This window comes from Salvelinus fontinalis, chromosome 40, assembly GCF_029448725.1.
Source record: "Salvelinus fontinalis isolate EN_2023a chromosome 40, ASM2944872v1, whole genome shotgun sequence".
NCBI lineage: Eukaryota > Metazoa > Chordata > Actinopteri > Salmoniformes > Salmonidae > Salvelinus > Salvelinus fontinalis.
In genome coordinates, this window is record NC_074704.1 from 26210135 (window position 1) to 26222000 (window position 11866).

Here is an 11866-nt window from a genome sequence, read left to right on the forward strand (position 1 = left end):
TTGGATCGGGGCCAAGTCCCCAATGTCATGAATTTGGGTTAGCACATCTGAGAATGAATCCTGATATTCTAAAAGCAGGGCAACAACGTCAATATAATTGTACCCAAAAATGGTCAGCTGGTTCCATAAATAATTATGATTACTAAATGTTACATAAATTGTAAATATGAAAATGAAAACCAAATGTTCACCCCTTTGTTAATTTGTATTGGCAATAATTAACTTAAGGGTGATGCATGGAATAATAAAACATGCATCTTTTGTCAGGCTGGATGTTTGAAATATGAGGTGATTTGAGTCATGCTTCTTCAGTAGTGGAATAAAGACAATTAGCATTTGAACGTTGTCAAGAAATACTGGAGTGATTCTCAATAAAATTGATTATAGGTGTATAGGCTGCGTCCATGTGTAAACCTTCATTTAACAGTAACCAAAAGGTTGCTGGATTGAATCCACGAGGTCAAAATCTGTTGTACTGCTCCCCAGTAGGCTTCATTGTAAATTAAGGACAAATTCTTATTTAATAGTTTATAAAACAACAAAAATACCTCTTTCACATTTCACTTTCAACTACAGCCAGACATATATTGGTCTTCTTTTCAATGACATTTTGCTAGGTGGGATAGCCCCAATGTCAAAACACAGTTTGAACGTGTCTAAAGCAATAACCATAATGCAAAAACAGTTTGTGATAAATTGAAAACCTAAATGTAAAATGTGCTATATAGACAATACATCTGCCACAATAATCATGTTACTTATTACTTAAACAATCACCTTTTAAACTGCACAAGCACCAGAAACGCTGTTGTTTTGACAAAATGGGAGATATATTTCACCTCACTGGTTAGAGGATAACCTGCACAAGACAGTCAGCTACATTTTGGAGTGATGCATTTAAATTTAGGGGTTGCTAAACAAAGGAACGCAACACTTATTTGTCATAACTCATCGATATCATGTTGAAATCAATTGTGCCGAGAGGAGGGAGATGAGGTTGCACGTCCTGTTAAAACTAACAGATCAAAAAACACACGGAATCTGGGAATAATGTGTACATCACTGGTTAGAGGACAACTTGTATAGAACAGCTAGCTACATTTTGGAGTGTTGCATTTTAATTCAAGTGGGTGGTGTCGTGGAAATTCAGTAGAGAGTGACTTGGTCAAACAATCATCTTTATTTAATATCAATTAATTATTGCAATAATGAAACCGTCAGCCCAACAGTCTTAACTGACTGTTAGTCTGAGAGTCTACCCTTTACAGACAACGCACAGTTTATATTGCTAATACCCAGAATGCTTGGCTCCACCTCTCCCATATGGATTGGGGGGCACCATAAGCCACTCTGGGCTCATCTGCACCTGGTGTTATCTTAACCCCAGAACATGGCCTAATTTACCAGGTGTTATCTTAACCCCAGACCCTGGCCTAATTTACCAGGTGTTATCTTAACCCCCGACCCAATTTCCCAGGTGTTATCTTAACCCCAGACCCTGGCATAATTTCCCAGATGCCAGGATGTCTAAGGACCATTGAGGCCTTTGTTCTACTCCTCTCTATCCCAGATAAACATACACCACATCTTGTCTATGGAATGCAGGCTCAATCAGACCTGAGACATATGTCTCATCTGCACCACTAGTCATAGAATGGAATGTGGCTGTTTGGTTTTTAATCACGAGACATCAATCAGTTGTCAGCTTCAAGCCATCTCTAATGAAACCCATGTCTTCGACACCCAGACTAGCTGCAGGAAGCATGGACACCATAAAACTCAGAATTAGCAGGACATTGTGACATCATTTCATTGATATCATGAAACAACTCCTTTATGTATGTATTTTCTGATGTTTGATCAGAGATCTTTTATCAGAGTATCTCTTGTCACACTGATCACAGCTATAAGGTTTTTCTCCTGTGTGTGTTCTCTGGTGTGATATTAGGGTGCTTGGGTGACTAAAACTCTTCCCACATTGATCACAGCTATAAGGTTTCTCTCCAGTGTGAGTTCTCCGGTGTGATATTAGGGTGCTTGGGTGACTAAAACGCTTCCCACATTGATCACAGCTATAAGGTTTCTCTCCTGTGTGTGTTCTCTGGTGGTATGTCAGGCTGAATGACTGAGTAAAACTATTCCCACATTGAGTACAGCTAAAAGGTTTCTCTCCTGTGTGCGTTCTCTGGTGTGAAGTCAGCTGGCGAGATGTAGTAAAACTCTTCCCACATTGATCACAGCTATAAGGTTTCTCTCCTGTGTGCGTCCTCTGGTGTAAAGTTAGCTGGCTAGATGTAGTAAAACTCTTCCCACATTGATCACAGCTAAAAGGTTTCTCTCCTGTGTGTGTTCTCTGGTGTGAAGTCAGCTGGCTAGATGTAGTAAAACTCTTCCCACATTGATCACAGCTATAAGATTTTTCTCCTGTGTGTGTTCTCTGGTGTGAAGTCAGCTGGCTAGATGTATAAAAACTCTTCACACACTGATTACAGCTATAAGATTTCTCTCCTGTGTGTGTTCTCTGGTGTGAAGTCAGCTGGCTAGATGTATAAAAACTCTTCACACACTGATCACAGCCATAAGGTTTCTCTCCTGTGTGTGTACGCTGGTGTACTATCAGGTTGTTTAGCTGAGTAAAACTCTTCCCACATTGATCACAGCTATACGGTGTCTCTCCTGTGTGTGTTCTCTGGTGTATAGTTAGATAGCTAGATGTTGAAAATCTCTTCCCACATTGATTACAGCTATAAGGTTTCTCTCCTGTGTGTGTCCGTTGATGTACTATCAGGCTGTTTAGCTGAGTAAAACTCTTCCCACATTGATAACAGCCAAAAGGTTTCTCTCCAATGTGTATTCTCTGGTGTGATTTCAGGGTTTGTAGCTGAATGAAACTCTTCCCACATTCATCACAGCCATGAGGTTTCTCTCCAGTGTGAATTCTTTGATGTATTTTAAGGTCTCCTGAAGAGTTGAATCTCTTCCCACAGTCAGCGCAGCAGTGAGATTTCTTCCCTGTGGGTCTCTGCTGGTGTTTCTTGAGCTGTTCGGATGTGGAGAGACTCTTCTCTGCCTCGTCAGCATCATGATGTTGTTGAGGCTCCCCAGAGGTCCCACGATAGTCCCGCCTCTCTCCTGTGTGAATGGCAAAGTCAGACAGATGGTTAAAGGCCCACAACAACAGAAATCCATTGTTTATTTGAGGTAAAAGGTGATGCCCAGAGCGCACCCATGAAGTTCTACAACAATTGACGTCTGTTAAATTATTTGACATTTAAGACAGTCAAGTGAGCAACAAGTCATATTTAGTCTTGTTTTCACATTAGTGGTAACTAGAAATAAGTTATTAAAGCCGGCGACCCAAAACAAAACAACGACCCAAAACAAAGGCGCCGCAGAAGGGGCAGACGGAGCGATCTTCTGGTCAGGCTCCGTAGACGGGCACATCGCGCACCGCTCCCGAGTATACTACTAGCCAATGTCCAGTCTCTTGACAACAAGCTAGACGAAATCCGAGCAAGGGTTGCCTTCCAGAGAGACATCAGAGATTGTAACGTTCTTTGTTTCACGGAAACATGGCTCACTCGGGATACGTTATCAGAGTCGGTACAGCCACCTGGTTTCTTCACGCATCGCGCCGACAGAAACAAACATCTCTCTGGTAAGAAGAAGGGAGGGGGTGTATGCCTTATGATTAACGAGACTTGGTGTGATCATAACAACATACAGGAACTCAAGTCCTTTTGTTCACCTGACCTAGAACTCCTTACATTCAAATGCCGACCGCATTACCTACCAAGAGAATTCTCTTCGATTATAATCACAGTTGTGTATATCCCCCCCAAGCAGACACATTGACGTTCCTGAAAGAACTTCATTGAACTCTATGTAAACTGTAAACCACATATCCTGAGGCTGCATTTATTGTAGCTGGGGATTTTAACAAGGCTAATCTGAAAACAAGGATCCCTAAATTTTATCAGCATATCAAATGCACGACCCGGGCTGGCAAAACCCTGGATCATTGTTATTCTAACTTCCGTGACGCATACAAAGCCCTCAACCGCCCTCCTTTTGGAAAAGCTGACCACGACTCAATTTTGTTGCTCCCAGCCTATAGACAGAAACTAAAACAGGAAGCGCCAGTGCTCAGGTCTGTTCAACGCTGGTCCGACCAATCGGATCCCACGCTTCAAGATTGCTTCGATCACGTGGACTGGGATATGTTCCGCATAGCGTCGGACAATAACATTGATGAATACGCTGATTCAGTGAGCGAGTTTATTAGCAAGTGCATAGGTGAGGGTGTAGCCACAGCAACTATTAAAACCTTCCCCAACCAGAAACCGTGGATCGATGGCTGCATTCGCGCAAAACTGAAAGCGCGAACCACTGCTTTTAATCAGGGCAAGGCGACTGGAAACAATAACATAGACCTACTGTAGATCACCAGATAATTTTGTGAATAATCCCACTAGGCTACTCTGTAAAGTGTTGTCATTCTAAATGTCCTGAATAAAGGAAAATAGCTCTGTGGCAAAACCCTGGATCGTACAATAGCCTATCCATCAAGGAACAGTTCTCTACACATTATGAGCTAAGGATCTCTGTGTCCAAACAGACTAATGAGACCCTACTGTAAATCAAGCAGACAATAACATTATAAACATCAATTTGTTAGGGATGTTGGATCCAACGTGGAGCACGGCATAACTGTCTTTACCAGAGTAATGAATGAAGAAGCACTTTGGTTGTTGTTGCATGTCGTGATGTTTGTCATTTGACTGTCATTCAGAAAATTATTTCCTGGATCAGCTGATGATAGTTGAACATGTGACTGTAACTAAACAGCTACAGTATTAAGTATTATGTGTAATTATTGATGAACCGCGTTAATGACCGTATCAATTTAGGTGTTGTGAATCAACTTAAGGTGACTCTCGGTTAGAACCACTGGATTTAGCAAACTCTGAAATTATTTAGGATTTCTGTGCCCATGAAAACTGTTTTCCCAGCGTAACATAAGGAGACACTAAATGTTATGTAGTTAGAGTGAATTTCAGAATAGAAAAAAACTGTCCCACTTATAACACACTCCCCTTCATGTAAATGATTAATACCCTTTAGCCTTGGCCACCCTTATCTTTTTGCTTAGTTTCCATTCTCTGATTGGCTCAGACATTCGGGCATAGTTTCTATTGGTGGCGTGACCATTGCAATGACACAAAAATAAACAGACATACACACTCCTATTGCAGGTGCCTATAACTGATTAACTAATGTTCCTGTCCAAAGGCCGTCACAAGTCCAAGCCTATGGTGCTTACAAATGATTAACCAATGTTCCTGTCCAAAGGCCTTCACAAGACCCAGAATGCCCAGGTGTGTTGATCCAGCTTTGCACAATCACATGGATTCTGCTTCCATATGTTTAATGGTTAACCCTATATTGATTCTGCTTACTACTTCTAAGATAACAGTATAGATACTGGAAAATTCTAAAGGTACTGGAAAATGTCCAATAAACTCCAGAAATGTAAAATAGGAATGGGGTTGCCCTAACGCCGGGGGAATACCAGTAAGGTTAATTCATTGGAAGTTATGCATGCCAACGTTAGTCAATGTTGTGCTCCCATGTGGCGCAGCAGTCTAAAGCACTGCATCTCAGCGCTTGAGGCGTCACTACAGACACCCTGGTTTGATTGCAGGCTGTATCACAACCGGCCGTAATTGGGAGTTCCATAGGGCGTTGCACAATTGGACCAGCGTCGTCCGAGGTAGGCCATTAGTGTAAATAAGAATTTGTTCTTAACTGACTTGCCTAGTTAAATAAAGGTTCAATTTTAAACATATTAAAATAGTGTTTTATGATAAACCGTTTTTTACAAAACCGTCAAGGCACCAACTTTGAGAAGGTTTTAAAACAAATGTTTCAAACCAATTCATGGAATTAAACAAAGAATGAATGTTATTGAATCTAGGTATGTTTCACTTTTAATGTAAATGGTATGAATAAATTTAGCTGAATATACACTGGCAGTTATAGAATATACGTTATAGCCTAGAAACCTGGTTAAACTATCATTATGACCTCATGGATGAATTCTAGAATGTACTATAAATCCTAGAAACCTGGTTAAACTATCATTATGACATCATGGAGGAATTCTAGAATATACTATATAGCCTAGAAACCTGGTTAAACTATCATTATGACATCATGGAGGAATTCTAGAATATACTATATATCATAGAAACCTGGTTAAACTATCATTATGACATCATGGATGGCGCTGAGTAGCCCTGAGCTGAACTCAAACCTGGGTCCAGCGATTGTCAAGCCAACACCTTATAACTGTTACGCCAAGATGTCTGAACTTCTTGACGAGGTCCCTAGGTTTTCCATTAAGGTTGATACAATAGCTTTCTCTATGAATTTGAGAGTGGTTACACTTCTCCTTCACCCATCCCTCAGCTATTTACCAAACCAAGTCTCTGGGCAGCCATTTGTTGCTGTTTAAATACTAGGTTGTCCCTTTAAAAAAAACACACATCAATCAACCAATCTGCAGTTGAAACAATAACAAAGCTGTCATTCCACCACTGTTTTGGTAATAAGATGATGATGGGCCTGGAGACATTTAACTACTCTCAAATTCATAGACAGACTTATGGAGGCAAGGACTGACCATCCATGATATCAACATTATAGTTTTAACCATGTTGAGCCTATACAGTGTTGAATTACATTGTTTCTATAAATAAATAATTTAAAAGTCAAAATTTGGATGTAGCAATTGCAAATTTCCCCTTTAACACCTTTAACACCAAACATCAACAGCAGAGTTTGTACCTCTGTTTTTCAGACAGTACTTACTCGTGTTAATCAGGGAACGTTCATCGTTAGAACCATTGGATGCCTGAAGATGCGTTTGGGAAACCGGGCCCAGATATCCAGTTTCCTCCTCTTCTTCATTTTTCGATGTGACAGTCATGTCCCCCTCCTCTTCTTTCACTCTGAACGCGTCTTCCTCTTCTTTAACTGAAACATCTTTCTCTTCTTCTTTCACTGTAACGTCTTTCTCTTCTTCTTTCACTGTAACAGCCTCACCCTCTACTTGTTTTTGTATTGTAACAGCCTCCTCTTCCTCCTCTTTCACGAGAGCTTCTTTCTCCATCCAGCAGACCTTCTCTTCTTCAGCAGGAACGGGGTTAAGTTTGAGACTGGAGCTATGAGACATGTACTGAAGTCGCTAAGCGGTATAATTCAAAGCAGTGTCACTTTATCAGCAGCACGTGATCAATGACGTCTGAAGAATAATTTCTGATTTCTGAACACCTGATTGGTTTGGTATTGGGCTCGTTCGACATTGAAGCCGACAGTGTAGGTGGCTGCTAACTGCTGACTGACTAATTTACAAATCACCTTGCATCATAAATAACTACTCATTATTATTTATAAATCAGTCAGCCAGTCACCGTTTTACCCACAACGCAGCATGATTTTGATGCTCTCGAACACGGCCAGTGGTTTAATATACGACATAATGGCTACGCTGCTACGGCGAGTGACTTCATCTATAAAATGTGGCTGTTCTAAATTCTGTGTCGCTCAAAGACTTGAGTAATGAACCTATTTTTGACACAATTGGCTGGAAAGCATCAATGCTTCAGGAAGCTTTATTTCCCCATCACTACTTTTCAGCATGTTTTCTGTGAATTAGACTACGGGAGTTTTGTAACTTTTTCTCCGGTAACGTTAGTTGGTCTCGCTGACCATAACCGTGCTGGTTGGCTATGCTGGTTAGGCTAATAGCTAGTTGGCTAAATAGCTAACGTTAGCTGGTTGGCTAAGATAACTGCATATAGCTAATGTTAGCTGGCTGGCTAAGATAACTACATATAGCTAATTTTAGCTGGCTGGCTAAGATAACTACATCTAGCTAACATTCTTTGATATTTGGTTAGATGGCATTATGTATTTCCAAAACTGTGGTTTACTTTAATCACTCAAGTCATGAGCGCAAACTTGGTTTAATTTAAAGTGATACATTTTAAGTTATTTCTGTTGTAATATATATCATAGGGAATAGGCTGGTCCTCCATATTACTTCACACCTGACTTTGGCATTCTTCTGAATTTTGATTGGTTTAATATAATAACTCCAAACATAGAACTGTGAGGTGTTACTTTGAATTGGAAATGTTTTAATATTTTATTTGATATTTTATAAACAATACAAAACATACAAACAACATCATAGAAACATTAACTACATCACACCTGCCCAGACCCACTAGAACACACCTCCATCTCCATTAACTACACCACACCTGCCCAGACCCACTAGAACACACCTCCATCTTCATTAACTACATCACACCTGCCCAGACCCACTAGAACACACCTCCATCTCCATTAACTACAACACACCTGCCCAGACCCACTAGAACACACCTCCATCTCCATTAACTACATCACGCCTGTCCAGACCCACTAGAACACACCTCCATCTCCATTAACTACATCACACCTGCCCAGACCCACTAGAACACACCTCCATCTCCATTAACTACATCACACCTGCCCAGACCCACTAGAACACACCTCCATCTCCATTAACTACATCACACCTGCCCAGACCCACTAGAACACACCTCCATCTCCATTAACTACATCACACCTGCCCAGACCCACTAGAACACACCTCCATCTCCATTAACTACATCACACCTGCCCAGACCCACTAGAACACACCTCCATCTCCATTAACTACATCACACCTGCCCAGACCCACTAGAATACGCCACCATCTCCATTAACTACATCACACCTGCCCAGACCCACTAGAACACGCCTCCATCTCCATTAACTACATCACACCTGCCCAGACCCACTAGAACACACCTCCATCTCCATTAACTACATCACACCTGCCCAGACCCACTAGAACACACCTCCATCTCCATTAACTACATCACACCTGCCCAGACCCACTAGAACACACCTCCATCTCCATTAACTACATCACACCTGCCCAGACCCACTAGAACACACCTCCATCTCCATTAACTACATCACACCTGCCCAGACCCACTAGAACACACCTTCATCTCCATTAACTACATCACACCTGCCCAGACCCACTAGAACACACCTCCATCTCCATTAACTACATCACACCTGCCCAGACCCACTAGAACACGCCTCCATCTCCATTAACTACATCACACCTGCCCAGACCCACTAGAACACGCCTCCATCTCCATTAACTACATCACACCTGCCCAGACCCACTAGAACACACCTTCATCTCCATTAACTACATCACACCTGCCCAGACCCACTAGAACACACCACCATCTCCATTAACTACATCACACCTGCCCAGACCCACTATAACACACCTCCATCTCCATTAACTACATCACACCTGACCCACTACAACACACCTCCATCTCCATTAACTACATCACACCTGCCCAGACCCACTAGAACACACCTCCATCTCCAGCTCCTGCATCACTGTCTGCCACATGGCCTCAAACTGCACCATTTTATTTCTCACTGTCGCCCAGCACTTTACATTTTTAGATAATAAAGCATTTGACCTTTCTATTGCGTTAACAATGGAGGATTGGTTGATATACAGTTTTTAAGTATAGTATTTAAGATGATTGACGAGAACAGTATAGTCCAACCATCCAGTAACTTGTTTCATGCTCATCAAAGGTGAAGGTGAATTTCAGATGTTCACTGCTTGTATTGATGAAGGAGTGGAATCGATGAAGTTCCTCTGCTGTCCCCTGGAATAGAAGGAACACGTCATCAATGAAGACTTTTACAGAACCTGTTGCGGTGCTAGAATGGATTGTTAGGGCTGACAATCACATTCTTCTCTAACAACCCCACATACAGTTACGTATAATTAGATGCAATTTTTTTTAAACTACAATGACCATAATGACCTGAGCGCCTACTTGTCTTGTCTGTGTTTCTTTTACACCTGCTACGTAAAAGAGACTGAAGAATGTGTAACAGTATAGCTTCCGTCCCTCTCCTCGCCCCTACCTGGGCTCGAACCAGGGACTCTGCACACATCAGCAACTGCCTCCCACGAAACATTGTTACCATCGCTATTAACGAGCACGCCGCTAACCATCTAGCCATTTCACATCGGTTACAAATGCACAATGTTCAATGCTATCTGGGATTCTTGGGACATCCCAACCCTAACCCTTAACCACTGAAAATGTCAACTTCAATGGGCTAGGGACGTCCCAAGGATGTATCGCTACCTGAAAATACACATCTAAGTGATTGATAGTTGGTATTCAGCAGTTATAAAGCCTTATTTACTTTAACGAACTACTAAAATAGTGATTTTGTCAAACAGCATAGACAGGAGCGCTACATTTCTTTGACTAACTGGTCCATTCATCCTTCCATCCCTCCTCAGCCTTCCTCTCCTCTGAAGACCCAGTGAAGGTGGAGCTCAGTCAGCGAGCTGTTGAGGGACTGGTTAGGAAGAACACTTCTACAGCCAGAGATGAGAGGTCACACATGGTTTAGATGGTAAATATTTATGTCTTCTTAGCAGTTCATCACGTAAGCAAAAGGGAATATGTTCCATCATCTGTCAATTTACATTAGTGCAAATTGTCCACTGATATTGGTGTAATTTCTCACCCCTTTTGGCTGTATGAAAGTAAATTTTCCCTCAGACACACACATTTGTTCTTTGCTATTATGAAGGTCATTTGTGTAGAAAGTACTTTTCCCCACTCATTCACCCCACCTCTTTACGTTGCTTATTTATATTCAGTGGCCTGACTGTGTCCAGACTGTCAAAGGCCCATCCTGGTAGATCTGAACCTAATTCAGCTTGGAGTGATCGGATGACAGAAGTCACATTTAGGTGCCTGGTGTAACTGAGGCCATAGATGCTCCATATCCATTACTTTTAATGTTTTATATAATATGTCTAAATGTGTTTATTTCTGTGTTGCAGGGGCAGTCAAGAAATGGAACAGCAAGGCCACAGAACATAACATAAGCAGAGCTGTGGGAGATCACCTCAAGCCCCTGATAGAGCCGGGGGTGGTGTTTACCACTCCACCACACCTTCAGCAGGCTGGAAAAATGGGATTGATCTGTTTGATCCATTTGTTTGTTTCCGTTTTCAGTAGTTGAATCCTTTGATATGGGATTGATACTGATTTTAATACTAAGAGGGACTAAGAGTCTGTTGATTGGCCGGTCATTGGGTTCATTTGTTGAAATCAAATCCAGCTTTATTTGTACAGCACATGAATGCAACACAATGGCTTCTCAGGAAAAAAACAAGGAAAATAAACGGAAATATTTAGTACACAACAAACAGAAGACTAACTGAAAGACTAATGAGCACCCTAAGGAAATGTAACACCTTCCCTTTAAGACAACAGATATCCTATATTTTTGTTGGACAAGTTTGCTCACCACCAACAGAAAACAACTTCCATTTCTCATTATAATCAACTACAATGCTTCACCTTCCACAATATAAATATGGTGTCTACCGTCTGTCAACATTTAAAAACACGTATTTCAAAATAAAATTGTATCTTTTCTCCTTTTTCTTTCTATAGAATCCTAAAACTCACTGGCTTCTAGAACTCTCGTCTTCCTAAAACTCACTGGCTTCTAGAACTCTCGTCCCCTTGAAACGAGCCCAAACAAAACATCTCCAATACGGAAAAACATGCAGTCAAAATAAATTGTGATCCATGACAACACACTGGCTAAACGCAAAACACTAAACTTTTTGACTGCCCACCCTTGAGACAATCAGCAACCAAGTTCTCCCTGCCACGGACATGTCTGATTT

General features: G+C 41.4%; 1 protein-coding gene across 1 annotated transcript; it reads right to left on the minus strand.

Moving 5' to 3' along the window:
• Positions 1 to 502: 502 nt before the first annotated feature.
• On the minus strand, positions 503 to 7227 carry LOC129838990 (zinc finger protein OZF-like). The gene is made up of 2 exons (XM_055906256.1): positions 6874 to 7227; positions 503 to 3132 (listed from the first exon to the last, which is right to left on the minus strand). Exons 1-2 carry the CDS (start codon positions 7172 to 7174, stop codon positions 1835 to 1837), a joined length of 1599 nt encoding a protein of 532 aa, XP_055762231.1. The 5' UTR covers positions 7175 to 7227; the 3' UTR covers positions 503 to 1834.
• Positions 7228 to 11866: the final 4639 nt, after the last annotated feature.